At 43.3% G+C, this 22604-nt stretch overlaps 2 protein-coding genes across 2 annotated transcripts; both read left to right on the top strand.

Annotated features, from left to right (window-relative positions):
• Positions 1-658: 658 nt before the first annotated feature.
• Positions 659-6040, top strand: LOC140371567 (GTPase IMAP family member 4-like). Its single transcript, XM_072458736.1, has 4 exons — positions 659-795; positions 1710-1769; positions 5169-5825; positions 5904-6040. The coding sequence occupies exons 1-4, from the start codon at positions 774-776 to the stop codon at positions 6038-6040; spliced, it is 876 nt and encodes a 291-aa protein (XP_072314837.1). The 5' UTR covers positions 659-773.
• A 1275-nt stretch (positions 6041-7315) lies between these two features.
• Positions 7316-11662, top strand: LOC140372016 (uncharacterized). The gene is made up of 2 exons (XM_072459269.1): positions 7316-8406; positions 9030-11662. The coding sequence occupies exons 1-2, from the start codon at positions 7479-7481 to the stop codon at positions 11087-11089; spliced, it is 2988 nt and encodes a 995-aa protein (XP_072315370.1). The 5' UTR covers positions 7316-7478; the 3' UTR covers positions 11090-11662.
• Positions 11663-22604: the final 10942 nt, after the last annotated feature.

Below are 22604 nucleotides of genomic sequence, written 5' to 3'. Positions count from 1 at the left end.
TTCGAAAAGCAGCGTTTATTTTAGTGTCACGTAAAATAAACACGTGGAAATGTCGAATGAACCAAACAAACTTGAACACTTCAAACTAAACAGAACTCATCACTGTGAAGCACCGGGAGCCGCTCCCGCGTCTGTCCCGCGTCTGTCCCGCGTGTGTGTCCCGCGTGTGTTCCGCGTGCAGACGTGAGCGCGCGCCCACGTGTCTACTGTGCGTGACCGGGGGCGTGACGTGATGACGTCACTGGAGCGGCCGAAAGAGCGCTGCGCTGAAGGTTCGTGACGCTTTTGTGTTATTTTGTGCTGCATTTCTGGTGTTTTTGACAGATCTTCTCTACATTTGCACAGATTAAGTATTTGTGCAAAAATAAAGAGACATAAAGGAGAGTTTGGAGCCTTTTTCAAGTGGTTCATTTTAGAGGCTCGATCATTTTAGTTTCACTTTTGTTTTAGCTTCACGAGGCTTAAATACTATTGTTCATATTCATGATAATAGTAACATGAATGCAGTATTTACCTTTACAAACGTATAATGACGTAACCTGACTTCATCATTATCTCTCACTAATTACATTCCACGAGTCAAACTTAACTTCTTTTTTCTTTTTAGAATAAGAAAATGGCCCGACGAGCCTCGACCTGTTGCACGTGAACATAAACATACGGTTCATTTAACCTTTCAAAGCACTTGATAAATACACATCAATGTAATAAATACTAATGACTGTGATTTGTGTCTTCAAAGCTTCGATGTGGAACCAAGTTGAAGTAAGACAATGGCAACTGCAGCTGAAGATGGTGAGTTCAAAGTGTCAACGTCACTGGGACCGGCTCCAGTCCCGCGGGCCCCTAACGGTCCCGCGGGCCCCTAACGGGCTCCAGCTCCTCGGGCCCCTAATGGGCTCCAGCCCCTCAGGCCCCAACGGGCTTCAGTCCCTTGGCCCCTAACGGGCTCCAGCCCCTCAGGCCCCAACGGGCTCCAGTCCCTCGGCCCCTAACGGGCTGCAGTCCCTCGGGCCCCTAACGGGCTCCAGCCCCTCGGGCCCTTAATGGGCTCCAGCCCCTCGGGCCCCAACGGGCTCCAGTCCCTCGGGCCCCTAACGGGCTCCAGTCCGTCGGGCCCCTAACGGGCCCAATGTACCAGACGAATGAATGAAGCTGAAGTAACAACAACAAACATTCACACTTTGCATTATTAAACCTCGCGACATGTTTCAGATCAGAATCATTCAATGGAAAATTATTTCAAGCATAAGTTGTGTTTCATTTGATTAGTTCACTAAGAAGGGCCACGCCCCCGGCTACGATGCAAAATGTTTATTGACGTAGGAGAAACATGAACAACACAAAGAGGTGGAGGCAGTTTGGGGTCTTCAGGCGATGAGGGCTGTAGGCTCCTCGATCCCCCGTGTAGGACATAAATGAGAATGATTACAATGACTAAAGAGGGAGGGGCACGACGTCATGTAAGTAGCCGCAGGAAGGGGCGTGAAAGGGGCGTGAAAGGGGCGTGGTCCTGCTCTTGAACTTCAGATAACAAACTTATCTTCATTTATTTCATCCTCTCAACAAGCGGCTTGACTTTTATAAACCCCATGGTTCATTACAACAGAGTCAGAAACTCAGGAACAAGAATGTGAAAGAAGTCATTTAAACTGTTATTATTTCTTTTACAGAAAAGCATAGGACTAACATTATTATGTCATTCGCAGCATGGAAGCCGTCGAGACGCTCCAGTATGTCTGAGATATTTCGGGAGTTCCTACTTGACTGTAAGTTTGAACAACACAGAACTCGACCTGACGTTACGCTGCAGAAGGCTGTTATTACTGTGTTATTACTGTGTTATTACTGTGTTATTACTGTTATTACTGTGTTATTACTGTGTTATTACTGTGTTATTACTGTTCTTACTGTGTTATTACTGTTATTACTGTGTTATTACTGTGTTATTACTGTGTTATTACTGTTGTTCGGTACATTTTTCATGGAATGGAAATGATAAAAAGACTGAGGATCATATTTTGGTTTAGGGGTGCTGAGAATAAGTATTATAGGCCCGTGTGTAGAATGTAGGCCTACCTGTAACCTGCTTCATTTAATAACTCATGGACACAATATTTAAATAACCTACGCAATTTAACCCAAAATGTAGATACAAACTTTCACTCAATTGTCAAACGGGGGAATAAATATGAGCCAAAACAGCCACAAGGGCAACGCCACATGGACTGGTAATGCACCAGCAGCACCAGCAGGAGGCGCTGGAACATGCTGACCGCTCTTCTCTGTCCAGCTCCACATTCCACTGACCGTCACATTAAACTGCCCAAATAATCCAGTCACATGAACCAGAAGGATGAAGGGAAACAAAGACTTCTGGACGTCATGATTATCTCAGAACGAAAGACAAAACCACAACTCTTTGTTTCAGCTGCAAACGATGTATTTATAAACTCTTTATTACATGACGGTTATTACCACCAGTTCTGCTGTCACGATTTCTTCTGCTGTTTTTATTATTTTTCTTTTTTCATTTTCCATTTTCCCCATTTTTTGTCTGTTTTTACATGTGATAATTGTTCTAAATGTGTTCACTCTTCACTCTGGTTATTGCTATTACTCTTGGTGGATGTGGGTCAGGTCACTGGCTCCTTCGCAGGTCACATGTTTCACTGGCTCCTTCGCAGGTCACATGTTTCACTGGCTCCTTCGCAGGTCACATGTTTCACTGGCTGCTTCGCAGGTCACATGTTTCACTGGCTCCTTCGCAGGTCACATGTTTCACTGGCTCCTTCGCAGGTCACATGTTTCACTGGCTCCTTCGCAGGTCACATGTTTCACTGGCTCCTTCGCAGGTCACATGTTTCACTGGCTCCTTCGCAGGTCACATGTTTCACTGGCTCCTTCGCAGGTCACATGTTTCACTGGCTCCTTCGCAGGTCACATGTTTCACTGGCTCCTTCGCAGGTCACATGTTTCACTGGCTCCTTCGCAGGTCACATGTTTCACTGGCTCCTTCGCAGGTCACATGTTTCACTGGCTCCTTCGCAGGTCACATGTTTCACTGGCTCCTTCGCAGGTCACATGTTTCACTGGCTCCTTCGCAGGTCACATGTTTCACTGGCTCCTTCGCAGGTCACATGTTTCACTGGCTCCTTCGCAGGTCACATGTTTCACTGGCTCCTTCGCAGGTCACATGTTTCACTGGCTCCTTCGCAGGTCACATGTTTCACTGGCTCCTTCGCAGGTCACATGTTTCACTGGCTCCTTCGCAGGTCACATGTTTCACTGGCTCCTTCGCAGGTCACATGTTTCACTGGCTCCTTCGCAGGTCACATGTTTGGTCGAGAAGTTGACCTTGTGATTATTGGTGTTCATTTTTGTATTTTTTCATCCTGTCGTTTTTTCAGAATGACAAGTTAAAAGTTTCCCTATTTGTTTCCATTGGTTTCCATGGCAACGCATGCTTCTAATGTTGGACTGTTTCAAATGGTTCTGACTTTGCAGAACTGTAAAGACTTTCAAATGTTTCAACATTTACAATGTTTCAGATTTTTAAAAGTTTAAACATTTTCAAAGTTTTCAACATTTACACGTTTAAAAAACAAAAGTACTGTCAAACAATGTTTTGGTTTCCCCCCCAAATCTTTTCAGTATTTTATTCGCCGTACTAAAAAAAAACAAATCAAAACAAAAATGTTTTTTTTCATCTGGATCTGAAAAAACAAAACTTTTCGACTCATCAACAAACTGAGTCCAGATGAAACTGAATCTTTTCCTTCAATGGAACCCTCCTGGACGAATGAGGAATTACACCCACACCTTTTTTTAATTGATCATTTTCTCCATATTTTCTAGACTTTTCACTCGATCATCATCAACATTCCACAGTCACAACAGTTTCTGCCATTACAACATTTCTAGTTTAAGGATCTGTTTTTCACACAAACACTTTTATCATTCTCCTTAAGACATTCTCCTTTGTCGATCATGGAAGACAGGAAGTACTTTGTGTCTCAGACCATATGCCCCTGACCTGTGGGTGCTCCAAGGGTCAGTCCTGGGACCCCTTCTGTTCAACCTCTACATGCTGCTGTTAGGTCACATGACACGCAGTGAAAATGAATCACATGATGCAGACGAGTCAGATCTATGTTTCACTGTCACAGGTGAATATGGACCATTCACTCTGTCACTGCATCAACAGATCAGTGTGTGGACCGGCCTCCTGCTGGTGCCAGAGTCAGGACTAAACATGGAGCGGCCTCCTGCTGGTGCCAGAGTCAGGACTAAACATGGACCGGCCTCCTGCTGGTGCCAGAGTCAGGACTAAACATGGAGCGGCCTCCTGCTGGTGCCAGAGTCAGGACTAAACATGGACCGGCCTCCTGCTGGTGCCAGAGTCAGGACTAAACATGGACCAGCCTCCTGCTGGTGCCAGAGTCAGGACTAAACATGGACCGGCCTCCTGCTGGTGCCAGAGTCAGGACTAAACATGGACCGGCCTCCTGCTGGTGCCAGAGTCAGGACTAAACATGGACCGGCCTCCTGCTGGTGCCAGAGTCAGGATTAAACATGGACCGGCCTCCTGCTGGTGCCAGAGTCAGGACTAAACATGGACCGGCCTCCTGCTGGTGCCAGAGTCAGGACTAAACATGGACCAGCCTCCTGCTGGTGCCAGAGTCAGGACTAAACATGGACCGGCCTCCTGCTGGTGCCAGAGTCAGGACTAAACATGGAGCGGCCTCCTGCTGGTGCCAGAGTCAGGACTAAACATGGACCAGCCTCCTGCTGGTGCCAGAGTCAGGACTAAACATGGACCAGCCTCCTGCTGGTGCCAGAGTCAGGACTAAACATGGACCGGCCTCCTGCTGGTGCCAGAGTCAGGACTAAACATGGACCAGCCTCCTGCTGGTGCCAGAGTCAGGACTAAACATGGACCAGCCTCCTGCTGGTGCCAGAGTCAGGACTGAACATGGACCGGCCTCTTGTTGTGTTTGAATTGCCGTGTGTGTGAAATGTGTTCTACAAATAAACTTTGCGAACGGTCAAAGCCGCTCAGGAGACCCTTTAGTGAGACCGCCTCAAACATGAATATTTTGTTGTTTTCTTTAAATGAGGCTGATTTTCAGATGCTGCATTAAAACTAATGCATGTTTTCATTCCAGTTCCTGAACTGCGCGTGATTCTTCTGGGGAACAGCTGGACTGACCGAGCTGTGGTGGGGAACCTCTTAGTGAACGCTCGTGTTTTCGATGAGGACGCAGACCCGCAGGACTGTGTGACAGAACGAGCGGTTCTATCAAAGGACAAGACCATAACCGTCACTAACGCTGCAGACCTGCTCCGCCCAGACCTGACCGATGCCCGGCTGAGCGTCTTAGTCTCTGAGGCTGCACAGGCCGCTGAACCCGGGCCACATGTGCTCCTGCTGGTTCTAAAGCCAGAGAACTTCACAGAACCACAACGTCTGCGGCTTCAGACGTCATTGACCAGGTTCTGCGAGCAGTGGTTCCAGCACGCGCTGGTGCTGTTGTCCACCAGCCGACTGAATGTGCTGAAGGAGCCTCATTTACAAAGCCTGATCACAGAATGCAGATTCAGGTTTATGTGCATGGAACACTCTGAGGACGAAGAACTGAAGGGTTTTACACGCAAAGTGTTGTTTACACGACTGGCGCAGATAGTTCAAGAGAATTCCGGAGAACATTTAAAGTATGAGAGGTTTGAAGATACCGTCACACCTGCAGCTTCAGAAAAGCCTAATCTCGCCCTCAGAATGAAAGAAGGTTTAACTGGGCTCGTCGAAACTGTTAAAAACTCTGGTAAGTCTAACAACTAAGATATATTCTGTGCATTTTCTGCTTACTGTTTTGTAAAGTGTCATTGTGATTTCATTACAGGATTGACTGGGATCCAATCCAGTCCCAGTAAAAGTGACCCACAAGGTAATTATTCCATGAGAATCGAGATCGGTTTTACTATAGAACAGAACTTCTGTGGAAACGTCACTGCAGTTCTTCTGTCATGTTTGTACTGAAACCAGATGTATTGGACAAAAAGTGCCATGAAACAAGTATTTCAGGTCCTTTAAATCCATTTAGTCTGCTAGGAAATGTTGAGATATATTTTCTTAACTTTTCATGTTTCAAGGGTTGTGGATGTTAAGCCACAAGTCACAGATTCAGATCCGCCCCGTTCTTCTAGTCCCAAACGCCAAACACCAAACCAGAATGAACAACTCAAATCACGTCTGTCACACCTGTCACACCTGTCACACCTGCTGCCACACCTGCCACACCTGCTTCCACACCTGTCACACCTGCTGTTACACCTGCTTCCACACCTACTGCCACACCTGTCACACCTGCTTCCACACCTGTCACACCTACTGCCACACCTGTCACACCTGCTGTCACACCTGCTTCCACACCTGCTGCCACACCTGCCACACCTGCTGCCACACCTGCTGCCACACCTGCTGCCACACCTGTCACACCTGCCACACCTGCTGCCACACCTGCTGCCACACCTGCTGTCACACCTGCCACACCTGTCACACCTGCCACACCTGCTACCACACCTGCCACACCTGCTTCCACACCTGCTACCAGACCTGCCACACCTGCTTCCACACCTGCTTCCACACCTGCTGTCACACCTGTCACACCTGTCACACCTGCTACCACACCTTCCACACCTGCTGTCACACCTGCCACACCTGCTTCCACACCTGCTGCCACACCTGCTGTCACACCTGCCACACCTGTCACACCTGCCACACCTGCTACCACACCTGCCACACCTGCTTCCACACCTGCTGTCAAACCTGCCACACCTGCTGTCACACCTGCCACACCTGCTGCCACACCTGGTCAGGGAATGTCGTTGCCACGTGAAGCACGTCGAGGGCCTTGAAGGTGGAAAAGAGCTATATAAATACACTGTAATAATAATAAATACTATTTGAGATAAAATATGCAGAGACATAATTCTTCTGTTTAAGGTTTGACTCAAATGCAGAGTGAGAAGCTCTAGTCTAGAGCAGTGTTTTTAAAACTGGTGCGTGTACCACTGGAAGCACGAGAGCTTCTGGTGGTTTCCACAGTTCAAATATTCAGTCAATTTAATCCACATTTTGTCCTCCTTTGTATAACCCTTGTTTAGTATAAGAATTACATTACATTTATTTCAGACCTGGTTTATTCCAAAATAGTCCTGTTTTTACACTAGAATCAACTGAAACTCATTTTCAAATAGCTGTGTACTAACCTGTCATTCTGTTTCTCCCCTCAGACTGCCATGGTCGAATTCTGTTAATCGGAAGAAGTGATGAGAAAAAGAAAGCCCTTCTTAAACTGATATGCCAAAGATCGAGTCATCAAAGTAGCTCTAAAGTAGACATTGATGAATGGAGAGGGAAGCTCCTGAAAGTAGTGAGATCGACAGACGTCTTCAGTGTGACTGTTCCAGAAGTGATGGACGACATGAGGAGATGTGTGAGAGCGTGTGATCCAGGTCCAAACGTGCTCCTGCTTTTAGTGAAGCCTTCTGAATTCAAAGAGAGACACAGACAAACACTCAACTTCATCCTGACTTTGTTTGAGCCAAATGCTTTTAAATCTGCCGTCGTGGTTTTTACTCATGATGAAGAGAGTGATGGTGCTTCTCAGCTGCTTCGTGACTGCGAAGGACGATTCTACAAGATGTTCAAAGAAAACCGCAGCCAGTTAATGAATATTATAGAAACGATGGTTGATAAAAACCATGGATCTTGCGTCACATTAACCAGAGAAACAAAAATGCGTCTGAACTTAGTTTTCTTTGGAAGACAAGGATCAGGGAAGGCGTCTGTGGCTCAAGCCATTTTAGGTGAAGCAGTCTGTTATTCGGCCCGGAGTCCATCAAAGTGCACGAAGCGTGACGGAGAAGTGTCCTCAAGACCGGTTTCTATCGTGAAGCTGCCGGCGCTGTCGGGGAAAACCCAGAAGGAGGTGATGGAGGAGTGTTTGAGCTGCATCTCCATGTGTGGTCCAGATGGAGTCCACGTTTTTGTCATGGTTTTACCTCTGAAAGCTCTCACCGATGAAGACAAGGCAGAGTTTAAAACCCTCCAGGACGCCTTCAGCTCCAGGATCAACAACTGCTCTGTGGTCCTCTTCACCGTGGAGTCCGATCCCAACAGCCCGGCTTTTACTGAGTTTGTGAACCGACACGAGGACCTCCGGAGTCTGTGTGAAAGCTGTAGAGGAAGCGTCTTCTTCAACATCAACGACAAAGCACAAGTTCCTCAAGTGGTGGAAGAAATAGAAAAGTCCAGGAACCGGTACACAACAGAAGAATTTGCAAAGATTCAAATAGAAAGATTTACTCGAGCATCTTCTTCTCAAACAAGATTCGTCAAACGTGAGTACTTTAATTAAAAACTGCACTATTCTTTGTCTTTAATCAGTCGTTTGACACAGTTCATGTTGATTGACGTCCTGCTCTAGATGTTTCGGACACAATCTGACAAGGACAAACGCAGAAGGAGAGTAAAACACGCACTTATAAAACATCACTTCATGTGTTCACATGACAGGACAAAAGAACTTCTCCCACAATGATAGATCTTCTGACGACATAATCCACTTTTGAGACTCAAAACTGTGGTGAGATGTTGTAATAGACTCAAAGACATCATGACCAGATCACGCTTCCAGTTTTCACGTATTTATTATGTGAAGGTGGCAAGAAATCCAATGTGTTTGACGAGCTTAGTCTGGATCAGCGAGCGTGTGATCGAAGGGCAACTGCGTCTTGAATGTAGACTAAAGATGACCCAAATCACTCCAAATACAAGTCCCAGTGGATAAACGAGAAGGGAAAACAGTCTTGCTCTGTTGATAAGCTCCTTAAAGTCGAGTTTGCCTGCACTTTGTCATATCTGTATCAGTGAATCTCTAGAAACACTAGAATCCCGAATTGCCTGTTGTGTTTTGATGCAGTTCTTGTCAAACTGTCGTAACCCCAGATTTCTTTGTTTGCAGAGGGCAGAACGAGCGAGAAGACTCTGCGGATCGTTCTGATTGGAAAGACCGGCCGGGGCAAGAGCTCCTCTGGAAACACCATCCTGGGAAGAGAAGTGTTCAACTGCGATTACGGCCAAAAAGCCACCACCAAGTTCTGTCAGAAAGAGCAGAGCAAACTGAAGCGCTGCTGCGTGGATGTCGTGGACACGCCCGGCCTGTTCGACATGAGCATGTCCAATCACGAGATCAACGATGAAATGATGAAATGCATCAGTCTTTTGGCTCCGGGGCCGCACGTCTTTCTGTTGGTGCTGGGAATCGACAGGTTCACGCCAGAGGAGAACGAGACCCTCAACCTGATCAAGAAAGGGTTTGGAAAAGACGCGCAGAGATACACGATTGTTCTCTTCACTCACGGAGATGTGTTGGATAAAAATAAGACGACCATTAAAGATTTTATTGAAAACAAGTGTGACCCTTTGTGTCAAAGGCTCATCTCCGAATGTGGGAACAGGTACCAGGTCTTCAACAACTGCGACGAGAGTAAAACACAAGTCCAGGTCGATGAGCTGATCCAAAAGATTGACGCTCTGGTGGAGGAAAACGGCGGAAGCTGCTACACAAACGACATGCTCAAAGAAGCCGAGGCCGCCATTCAGGAAGAGGTGCAACGGCTGCTGAAGGAAAAGGAGGACGAGCTGAGGAGAGAAATGCAAGAGATGAGAGATCAACACGAACGAGAGATTTGGGAAATCCAAACCAAAATGGACAAAGAGCGCGAGGAGACGGAGAGAGAGAGAGAAGAGAAGGACAGAGAACTGAGAGCAATGAAAACTCAAATCAGAAAGGATCGGAAGCAGTGGAGCAAGAATCAGAAGAAGAAAGAGGAGGAATATAGAAAGGAAAAACAAATGGAGGAAGATCAACGACAGGAGTATGAACAGAACATTCAGAAACTGGAGGAGAACCTTCTACGTAGTTTTGATTTGAAATCTCTGGAGAGCAAAGATCAAATTGAGCGGGAAAGGAAAGCCTGGGAGGAAGAACGGGGGGAGAGCGAAAGACGATATGAAGAGGAGCAAAGGAAGTGGCAGGAGGAGCAGGAGAGGCTCAGAAAGCAGGAGCAGGAGTACAACGAAAAGCTGGAAACGTGGACGAAGGAAAGAGAGAACGATCGACGACTGCGCGAACAAGAGGAGACGACGAGGAAGGAGCTGGAGAAGGAACATCATCGACAGATCGACGACCTGGAAAGGAAGTACAAGGACGAGGCGCGGAAACAGGCGGAAGAATTCAACGAGTTCAAGAAGGGAAAGGAGATCGACTTTGCGGCGCTCATAAACCGACACCTGGAAGAAGCTCAGCGCCTGAAAGAGGACGTCACGCGAAAAGAGGGCGAATACAAAAGCTTGGAAGTCCTTAAGACTCACAACGAAACCACTTTGAAAACGGACATGGAAAAACTGCAGAGCGCACACAAGCAAGAACTGATCGATTTGGCAATAATCGCCCTGATGGAAGAGAAGAAGAACAACGAGGAGATAAGGAACATCCAGAGAAAGCACAAACAAGAGGTAAAAACGTGCGAAAAAGAGGTTTCGGATCAGTTTGAACAAGAGCGTAAACGGAAAGTAGAGAAGCTAAAGAAAAGGCAGAAGCTAGAAGTGGAAGACCTGGAGGAAGTGGAAGACCTGGAGGAAGTGGAAGAAGAAGACCTCTCACTGAGAAAGAAAGAACTGTCTGAGAAACACCAAAAACAATTAAAAGATGTAGAATCCAAGCTGTGGAACGAGAGGAAGCAGCAGCTGAAGGAAAAGGTGGACGAAATAAAGAAAAAACATGAGAAAGAGATGAACAACGTCACCAAGAAGCTTCTAGAGAAAAATACAAATCATTGGGCCAGAAAAACGAGAGAGTTAGAGAAGAAACAGCAACAGGAAATGGAGAGATTTGAGAGAAAAGCTGGAGGAAAAGTGAACGAGGTGGAACTGGACCGACTCAAGACCAAACACCAAATGGAGATGGATCAGATCAAGAGGAGGATGTTTCTGGAGGAAGGACGCTGCTCCGTGCTGTAAACGCTGCATGGATTTATGGATTTATGGATTCATACTTATTGTGTCATATATGGTTTTTATTCTATTTCACATGTTTACAGAAAACTTTTTTCACTTTTGGTGAAACGCTCAGAGACAGAAACGTCATCCAAGGGATTTTGTTTTTCAATATTTTGTAATTTCATAATAATTAATTAAAAGAGTCAAATGATGCAGTAAATGATGAAGCTGTTGAGGCTCTATTTTCCCAGTGTCTTTTAATTGTGATTTTCCAAATTAAAGCGAGTTGTAAAAGAGTGTTTTACACATTTGAGATTCTGTGATATCTATGGAAGCGATGAAAGGCAAAGTCATAGAATATGTCAAATATTCATTGATTGATTTTATTTTTTAAAAAAATATTTCAAATGACTCGAGCAGAAACACTTCATAGACATATTATGGTCAAGAGATATTTGATGACAGTGTATTATTATTATAAATACAATCACTACATGGCTTGTTGATTATTGTGTGTTGGACACATTCAACTGTCTTGGATCCACAGATGAAGCCTTGGCGCCCCCTAGTGGCTTGTGGTGCCCGGGGCATGTAGAAAATACACAATCAACTGACTTAAATTACTGACTGATTATCAAAACTCACTTTTTTTACTCTACGATGTTGATGGAATGTTAATTTGTATTCATTTGTGACAAATAAAATTTCAATCTTTCTTCAACTTCTACAAAATTGTCCAATCAATATTTACCACAAACTCAACAACGTCAGAATTAGGAAAACACGATCCTTCACGTGGACTTTATCAAACTTTAATAAATAATAAATATAGCACACACATACACACTATACTATACAACAGCTGCGTGTAAAAAATAAATACAATTTTCATACTATTTCAAATACCGTGATGATTTCCTCAGATTTTAGAAAAGTCACTGTTTCCGAAAACCACCAAATGAAAGAGAAGATTTACTAGTAACTTGTACTTGTATTCGGTGTATTCGGTACTACTACATTCTGATTACTAGTACTACATTCTGATTACTAGTACTACATTCTGATTGCTTGTACTACATTCTGATTACTAGTACTACATTCTGATATTCTGATTACTTGTACTACATTCTGATTACCTGTACTACATTCTGATTACTAGTACTACATTCTGATTACTAGTACTACATTCTGATTACTAGTACTAGTACTGCATTCTGATTACTTGTACTACATTCTGATTACTAGTATTAGTACTACATTCTGATTACTAGTACTACATTCTGATTACTAGTACTACATTCTGATTACTAGTACTACATTCTGATTACTAGTATTAGTACTACATTCTGATTACTAGTACTACATTCTGATTACTAGTACTAGTACTACATTCTGATTACTAGTACTGCATTCTGATTACTAGTACTACATTCTGATTACTAGTATTAGTACTACATTCTGATTACTAGTACTACATTCTGATTACTAGTACTAGTACTACATTCTGATTACTAGTACTGCATTCTGATTACTAGTACTACATTCTGATTACTAGTATTAGTACTACATTCTGATTACTAGTACTACATTCTGATTACTAGTACTACATTCTGATTACCTGTACTACATTCTGATTACTAGTATTAGTACTACATTCTGATTACTAGTACTACATTCTGATTACTAGTACTAGTACTACATTCTGATTACTAGTACTGCATTCTGATTACTAGTACTACATTCTGATTACTTGTACTACATTCTGATTACTAGTACTACATTCTGATTACTAGTACTACATTCTGATTACTAGTACTACATTCTGATTACCTGTACTACATTCTGATTACTAGTACTAGTACTACATTCTGATTACTAGTACTACATTCTGATTACTAGTACTAGTACTACATTCTGATTACTAGTACTAGTACTGCATTCTGATTACTTGTACTACATTCTGATTACTAGTACTAGTACTGCATTCTGATTACTTGTACTACATTCTGATTACTAGTACTAGTACTGCATTCTGATTACTAGTACTAGTACTGCATTCTGATTACTTGTACTACATTCTGATTACTAGTACTAGTACAACATTCTGATTACTAGTACTACATTCTGATTACTAGTACTACATTCTGATTACTAGTACTACATTCTGATTACTAGTACTAGTACTGCATTCTGATTACTTGTACTACATTCTGATTACTAGTACTAGTACAACATTCTGATTACTAGTACTACATTCTGATTACTAGTTCTAGTACTACATTCTGATTACTAGTACTACATTCTGATTACCTGTACTACATTCTGATTACTAGTACTACATTCTGATTACTAGTACTACATTCTGATTACTAGTACTAGTACTGCATTCTGATTACCTGTACTACATTCTGATTACTAGTACTAGTACTACATTCTGATTACTAGTACTAGTACTGCATTCTGATTACTAGTACTACATTCGGATTACTAGTACTGCATTCTGATTACTAGTACTACATTCTGATTACTAGTACTACATTCGGATTACTAGTACTAGTACTACATTCGGATTACTAGTACTACATTCTGATTACTAGTATTAGTACTACATTCTGATTACTTGTACTACATTCTGATTACTAGTACTACATTCTGATTACTAGTACTAGTACTGCATTCTGATTACTTGTACTACATTCTGATTACTAGTACTGCATTCTGATTACTAGTACTAGTACTGCATTCTGATTACTAGTACTGCATTCTGATTACTTGTACTACATTCTGATTACTAGTACTACATTCTGATTACTAGTACTAGTACTGCATTCTGATTACTTGTACTACATTCTGATTACTAGTACTAGTACTGCATTCTGATTACTAGTACTAGTACTGCATTCTGATTACTTGTACTACATTCTGATTACTAGTACTAGTACTGCATTCTGATTACTAGTACTACATTCTGATTACTAGTACTACATTCGGATTACTAGTACTAGTACTGCATTCTGATTACTAGTACTACATTCGGATTACTAGTACTACATTCTGATTACTAGTACTAGTACTGCATGCTGATTACTAGTACTAGTACTGCATTCTGATTACTAGTACTACATTTGGATTACTAGTACTACATTCTGATTACTAGTACTACATTCTGATTACTAGTACTAGTACTGCATTCTGATTACTAGTACTAGTACTACATTCTGATTACTAGTACTACATTCTGATTACTAGTACTAGTACTACATTCTGATTACTAGTACTAGTACTGCATTCTGATTACTAGTACTAGTACTACATTCTGATTACTAGTACTACATTCTGATTACTAGTACTACATTCTGATTACTAGTACTAGTACTGCATTGGGATAATCACAGCTCTAACTCTAATATTCTCCTTCAAAAGAACCAAAAAACCATCATCACATTAAAAACACTCAGATGAATGTAGCAGCTGCCGTCGCACACATCGTTTATGCTCCCTCGTTAAAGTGTCATTAAGCAGAGGCCCTAAAAACACCCCCTGCAGGACACTCTGTCCCTGCAGGACACTCTGTCCCCTGCAGGACACTCTGTCCCTGCAGGACACTCTGTCCACTCTGGAGAGCAGCTTCAGTGACTGATCCACCCTCGCTGTGTGAAGGAGATGTTTCACAGTCTGTCCTGCTGCTGCTGTCAGACTCTACAACAAACACTGTCATACACATGTGCAATACTGTCATATTCATGTGCAATACTGAATTAACCATGTGCAATACCTGTAACTAAGTATCTTAATTAGTGGTAAAAAAAAACCCGAATAAAACCTCGTCAAGAGTCATCCATTTACAGCCAATGCAAAGGACGACAGATCCGTGAATTGCACTTTGTCCATTGCAGGTTTCACGCGATTTGGACAATTGTGGCGGTAAAGTTGGACAATGATAAAGTTGGACAATGATAAAGTTGGACAATGATAAAGTTGGACAATGATAAAGTTGGACAATTGTAAAGTTGGACAATGATAAAGTTGGACAATGATAAAGTTGGACAATGATAAAGTTGGACAATGATAAAGTTGGACAATGATAAAGTTGGACAATGATAAAGTTGGACAATGATAAAGTTGGACGATTGTAAAGTTGGACAATGATAAAGTTGGACAATGATAAAGTTGGACAATGATAAAGTTGGACAATGATAAAGTTGGACGATTGTAAAGTTGGACGATTGTAAAGTTGGACGATTGTGGCGGTAAAGTGGTCGGTTTACGCCACAGTTCCCCCGACGCAACGAGTCAACGAGAAACAAAGTTTCGCAAAAGCACAACTAAGAACTGCACGTCGGCTTCTTTCAAAAGGCTCGGAAAAGTTTCCGTTATTCGTCTGAAAAACGTCCATGTTTTTTATGATTGTTATCGCTCTTTGACGAGGGCGGAGTCCCGTCCTGCTCCTCGTTCAAACCATAAAGGAGTGCGTTTATGTCGGGTTATTAATAATAAGGAGCATATTTTCATGACTGAACCACGTCTGGTTGTGTTTAACGGAAAGTTTCTGCACCGCACACGATATTTACATCATTTCTAAATATGAATAATGAGCTCAAGTTAATGGGTTGGAAAAAAAGCTTAATTCAAGTGAAGAAAGAGATTTATTATATTTACTGATGTTTACTCCGTCTCTTATTTTAAATCCTTGTTTTAACTATTAGACTATTTCTTTTTAGGAGTAAATTCATCATGTTTTTCCACAGCCAATCAGCCGCCAGTAAAAACACGTAGAGTTCAGACTTCGGAGCGTTAAAAGTCTCTTGTTTATGTTCAGGAAATTAATATTGAAAGCCAGTTTTAGATCCAGTGTAGATATTGACAAATGTGGTGTTTGTATCGTATGAACAAACAGGACTTTACAGCACCAACAGTGTCCGAGCTGAGGCTGCTGCGGCTGAAACGTCTCTTACAGGTGTCCCCTGAGGTTTGGTCGAAAAGACATCACCATTTTCAAACATTAAAGTCTCCTCTTCCACGTGATTCCACCGCATGTTTCATTCTGAGGTCTGAGCGTTTACCTCGGGTCCTAAGTCTGTGAAGCTTGTATCGATTCCATGTCTCGGCGTCAAATTTACATCCAAAGTTCAACTAGAGTTTTTCTATTTTGCCCAGAACCTTCGCCAAATCCAATAAATGTTGCACAGGTGACGTCACGTTACACAAAAAACGAACTTAAAACTGTTGAAAAGAGAATAAACGTTTCACAGACGCCTCAAGGTCAAAGTCTCACCGTCCGAACAGGGTTAGCAGCGCGGGGTGTGAGCGTGTTTAGTGTTGACCCTTTAAATAGTGTTGACCCTTTAAATAGTGTTGACCCTTTAAATAGTGTTGACCCTTTAAATAGTGTTGACCCTTTAAAAAGTGTTGACCCTTTAAAAAGTGTTGACCCTTTAAATAGTGTTGACCCTTTAAATAGTGTTGACCCTTTAAAAAGTGTTGACCCTTTAAATAGTGTTGACCCTTTAAATAGTGTTGACCCTTTAAAAAGTGTTGACCCTTTAAATAGTGTTGACCCTTTAAATAGTGTTGACCCTTTAAAAAGTGTTGACCCTTTAAATAGTGTTGACCCTTTAAATAGTGTTGACCCTTTAAAAAGTGTTGACCCTTTAAATAGTGTTGACCCTTTAAATAGTGTTGACCCTTTAAATAGTGTTGACCCTTTAAAAAGTGTTGACCCTTTAAAAAGTGTTGACCCTTTAAATAGTGTTGACCCTTTAAATAGTGTTGACCCTTTAAATAGTGTTGACGCTTTAAAAAGTGTTGACCCTTTAAAAAGTGTTGACCCTTTAAATAGTGTTGACCCTTTAAATAGTGTTGACCCTTTAAAAAGTGTTGACCCTTTAAATAGTGTTGACCCTTTAAAAAGTGTTGACCCTTTAAATAGTGTTGACCCTTTAAAAAGTGTTGACCCTTTAAATAGTGTTGACCCTTTAAAAAGTGTTGACCCTTTAAATAGTGTTGACCCTTTAAAAAGTGTTGACCCTTTAAATAGTGTTGACCCTTTAAAAAGTGTTGACCCTTTAAATAGTGTTGACCCTTTAAAAAGTGTTGACCCTTTAAATAGTGTTGACCCTTTAAATAGTGTTGACCCTTTAATTAGTGTGTTGACCCTTTAAATAGTGTTGACCCTTTAAAAAGTGTTGACCCTTTAAATAGTGTTGACCCTTTAAATAGTGTTGACCCTTTAAAAAGTGTTGACCCTTTAATTAGTGTTGACCCTCTAATTAGTGTTGACCCTTTAAATAGTGTTGACCCTTTAAAAAGTGTTGACCCTTTAATTAGTGTTGACCCTTTAAATAGTGTTGACCCTTTAAAAAGTGTTGACCCTTTAATTAGTGTTGACCCTTTAAAAAGTGTTGACCCTTTTATTAGTGTTGACCCTTTAATTAGTGTTGACCCTTTAAAAAGTGTAGACCCTTTAATTAGTGTTGACCCTCTAATTAGTGTTGACCCTTTAAAAAGTGTTGACCCTTTAAAAAGTGTTGACCCTTTAATTAGTGTTGACCCTCTAATTAGTGTTGACCCTTTAATTAGTGTTGACCCTTTAAATAGTGTTGACCCTTTAAAAAGTGTTGACCCTTTAATTAGTGTTGACCCTCTAATTAGTGTTGACCCTTTAATTAGTGTTGACCCTCTAATTAGTGTTGACCCTTTAATTAGTGTTGACCCTTTAAATAGTGTTGACCCTTTAAAAAGTGTTGACCCTTTAATTAGTGTTGACCCTTTAATTAGTGTTGACCCTTTAAATAGTGTTGACCCTTTAAAAAGTGTTGACCCTTTAATTAGTGTTGACCCTTTAAATAGTGTTGACCCTTTAATTAGTGTTGACCCTTTAATTAGTGTTGACCCTTTAAATAGTGTTGACCCTTTAAAAAGTGTTGACCCTTTAATTAGTGTTGACCCTCTAATTAGTGTTGACCCTTTAATTAGTGTTGACCCTTTAAATAGTGTTGACCCTTTAATTAGTGTTGACCCTTTAATTAGTGTTGACCCTCTAATTAGTGTTGACCCTTTAATTAGTGTTGACCCTTTAAATAGTGTTGACCCTTTAATTAGTGTTGACCCTTTAATTAGTGTTGACCCTTTAAATAGTGTTGACCCTTTAAAAAGTGTTGACCCTTTAATTAGTGTTGACCCTCTAATTAGTGTTGACCCTTTAAATAGTGTTGACCCTTTAATTAGTGTTGACCCTTTAAATAGTGTTGACCCTTTAATTAGTGTTGACCCTTTAACCACCAACACCACCATCAACACTTGCACCTAGAAAAAGGAAACACGATGAGATCAGCACCACACAGACAGCAGGGGGCAGTGGTTTCCCAAACAGAGGGACGAGGACCTGGAGGTACGTCCAGTGGTTTCAGATCAAAAATGATGGGGAAATGGAGTTGTGTTTTGACTTAAAAAAATCTTTATTAACAAATTTGTCCTTTAGAACGTTTGCAAGGAGTTTGTAGCATGAACATTTAACAGGAATAATATACATTTAACTTCAGATTAATACAAAATATATATGTTTGTGTGTGTGTGAATGAAAGGAGCAGAAAGACGTATAAAACATATAAAACCTGAACCTCTTTCACAAGGGAAACAAATACTTATTTCAGTGACATCACATGTAAAGTACAACAGCAGTAGCTCCTCCTCCTTTTGTTGTACTTCCTCCGTTCTGCTTGTCCAACCTGTTTTTCAAGACTCCAGTTCCTCATTCTTTCATAGTCACATGATGTTCTGCCTGAGAGAGAGCGACTCAGAGAGACTTTGAGAACTCTGATATTTATCCTACTCTGAGTAAGCCCCGCCCCATGTCCTCAAAACACTGTTATAAACAGCCGGTAGGTTGAACTTAAACCTCCATTTGTGTTTAAAGAGGATTCTCTTTTTTAACACATTTTTGTTCACAAAAGAGAATCTTCTTTATCACAAACAGAGATTTGAGGTTGAGTTTAGCCATAATATACAACAGCATTTATATATTAAAAAATAAACTCACCCTCTGTGGGTGGACTCTCTCTTCTTTCCCCTTCAAGCTGGGGGCCTCTCCCAGAGGCCCCTGGGCTCCTCCTCCAGAGGCTCCTGGGCTCCTCCTCCAGAGGCCCCTGGGAGCTTGAGGCTTCTTCAGTATCTTTGCTGTTCCTGCACTTTTCTGGACCGAGATGTTTGATGTTTTTCCTGGATCTGCTCAAGTCACTCCTCCAGTTTGGGGGTCACTCCTCCAGTTTGGGGGTCACTCCTCCAGTTTGGGGGTCACTCCTCCAGTGCTCAGGTCACTACAGCACCACTGACACCTTCAGGCTCCAGACCTTCTCCAGCTCCTCTCTGAGGCCTTGGGATTTCTCTAGTTTCTCATGTTTTCCCGATGTTTCCATCCCATGATGCACTGCAATGTCCACCACCACGGCTCCTCTGACCCTTGAGACCACCACTATGTCCGGTTTGTTCCATTACCATTCAGTCTGTATCTGGAAGTCCCAGAGGACCTTGACTCGGTCGTTCTCCACCTTTGGAGGTGTTTCCCACCTTGTCCTTGGGGTCTCCAGCTCGTGCTCTGCACAGATGTTTCTTACTCTATGTCAGCTCCTGGTGATGGAGCTCCATGTGTGATGTCCCTGCAGCATCTGCACCTGCAGCATCTGCACCTGCAGCATCTGCACCTGCAGTTATGTGTGGGATGGTCTCAGGGCCCCTTTGCACAGCCTACACCTTGGGTCTTGTCTGGTGTGGTAGATCTGGGCCTCTGTCCTTCAGACCGACTCTTTCTAACCATATATATATATATATACATATATAAATATGATGAAGGATTATATGGCCCAAACACAGAGTCCAGCTTCTTCTACAATGGACCCCTCCTGACGAATGAGGCATTACACCCACTATATAAGATAAGATAAGATCCTCCTTTATTGTCCCACATGGGGAAATTTCATTGGTGCAACGCAGGTAGATCCAGAGGTAGATCCAGAAGAACAGATCACTTATAGGAAGTCTGAAAAACACTTTCAGTAGAAGATCTCCTATAAATAAATAAAAAACTCCCATAGACAAATAAATACATAAATACATAAATACCATTGCATGTGATCACGACAGTAATTGCACATGGATATCTGTCACGACAGCACATAGATTGCACATGAACTTCACATGAATTGCACATATGACAGAATTGCACATCAGTATTAGGTTAGGTCAGTATTGTGAGTGTTCAGGACTAACAGTTTTTGTTATAAAGTCTGACAGCAGCAGGAAGGAAAGACCTACGGAACCTTTCCTTCACACAGCGAGGGTGGATCAGTCATTGAAGCTGCTCTCCAGAGCGGACAGAGTGTCCTGCAGGGGACAGAGTGTCCTGCAGGGGGTGAGACTCATGGTCCAGCATAGATGTGAATCTAGCCAGGACCCTCCTGTCCCCCACCTCCTGCACCGAGTCCAGAGCACAGCCCAGGACGGAGCTGGACTTCTTTTGATGACTCTGTCCAGCCTCTTCCTCTCCCTCTCTGTGATGCTGTTGCTCCAGCAGACCACACCTACAGGAGCTGATGCCACCACAGAGTCGTAGAAGGTTTTCAGGAGTGGCCCTGTCAGGAGTGGCCCTGTCACTCCAAAAGACCTGAGTCTCCTCAGGAGGTAGAGCCGACTCTGGCTCTTCCTGTACAGTCTGTGTTATGAGTCCAGTCCAGTTTGTGGTTCAGATGAACACCCAGGTCCTTGTATGAGTCACTCTCTCAATGTCCCGTCCCTGGATGTTCACTGGTGAGGGGGCAGTGGGGTGGCGTCTGCGGAAGTCCACCACCATCTCCTTGGTCTTCCCCGCGTTGATGAGGAGGTGGTTCCGCTGACACCAGTCCACAAAGTCCTGCTCCTCTGTACTCCTCGTCATCGTCGTCTGTGATGAGTCCAATGATGGCAGAGTCATCAGAGAACTTCTGCAGGACACAGCTGTCCGTGTCATGTCTGAAGTCTGCAGTGTAAAGGGTGAAGAGAAAGGGCGCGAGGACAGTGCCCTGGGGCGCCCCCACACTGCAGGTCCGAGTGTCAGACACACAGTTCCGGGCTCTCACAAACTGGGGTCGGTCTGTGAGGTAGTCCAGGATCCACTCTGCCAGGTCATACTCCACACCAGCGTCTCCAGCTTGTCCCTCAGGAGCCGTCTCCAGCTTGTCCCTCAGGAGCCGTCTCCAGCTTGTCCCTCAGGAGCCGTCTCCAGCTTGTCCCTCAGGAGCTGATGGTGTTGAAGGCGCTGGAGAGATGAAAGAACAGGATCCTCACAGAGCTGCCAGGCTTCTCCAGGTGAGAGAGAGAGCGGTGCAGCAGGAGATGACGGCGTCCTCCACTCCGATGTCAGGACGATATGCAAACTGCAGCGGGTCCTGAACTCACGGTGGAGCGGAGGTGGTTCAGGACCAGCTCCAGTGTCTTCATCAGGACGTGAGAGACACCGGCCTGAAGCTGTTGAGGTCTTTGGGGCGCGGTGTCTTAGGCACAGGCACCAGACAGGAGGTCTTCAGACCTGTGGTACCAGACAGGAGGTCTTCAGACCTGTGGTACCAGACAGGAGGTCTTCAGACCTGTGGTACCAGACAGGAAGTCTTCAGACCTGTGGTACCAGACAGGAGGTCTTCAGACCTGTGGTACCAGACAGGAGGTCTTCAGACCTGTGGTACCAGACAGGAGGTCTTCAGACCTGTGGTACCAGACAGGAGGTCTTCAGACCTGTGGTACCAGACAGGAGGTCTTCAGACCTGTGGTACCAGACAGGAGGTCTTCAGACCTGTGGTACCAGACAGGAGGTCTTCAGACCTGTGGTACCAGACAGGAGGTCTTCAGACCTGTGGTACCAGACAGGAGGTCTTCAGACCTGTGGTACCAGACAGGAGGTGTGAGATATGTGATTATTGTTGTCAGTTCCACCTTTTGAATGGGAAATAGTCTTAAACTCTTGCTGAGTCTGAAACCCATGAATATCAACAACTTGTATCAAAACTTTTCTGATTAGCTTTAGAATGGTCTTGATGTATATCAAATCTGACAAAAGAAAACATGGTAATATTACATAATATGATATATATTAATATCATAATATTACATATGTAATGTAATATACTATATTACAATACACGCTGGGACATTTGTCTAAGGACACGGGACGCTAGGACATGTGTCTAAGGACATGGGACGCTGGGACATGTGTCTAAGGACACAGGATGCTGGGACATTTGTCTAAGGTCACGGGACGCTGGGACGCTGGGACATGTGTCTAAGGTCACAGGACGCTGGGACATGTGTCTAAGGACACAGGATGCTGGGACATTTGTCTAAGGTCACGGGACGCTGGGACGCTGGGACATGTGTCCAAGGACACAGGACCCTGGGACATGTGTCAGTTGCATTGACAACATCTCTTCAAACGTATCTGTCCGTCTGTGGTTCGACTCAAACTCAAAGAAGAAGCCTACAGGGCGGGGCCATCCATTTAGTATGTACGCAT

This window comes from Eucyclogobius newberryi, unplaced genomic scaffold, assembly GCF_026437365.1.
Source record: "Eucyclogobius newberryi isolate DKJ021-1_F unplaced genomic scaffold, fEucNew1.0.hap1 SCAF_22, whole genome shotgun sequence".
Lineage (NCBI taxonomy): Eukaryota > Metazoa > Chordata > Actinopteri > Gobiiformes > Gobiidae > Eucyclogobius > Eucyclogobius newberryi.
This window is presented reverse-complemented; position numbering and strand designations above follow the sequence as displayed.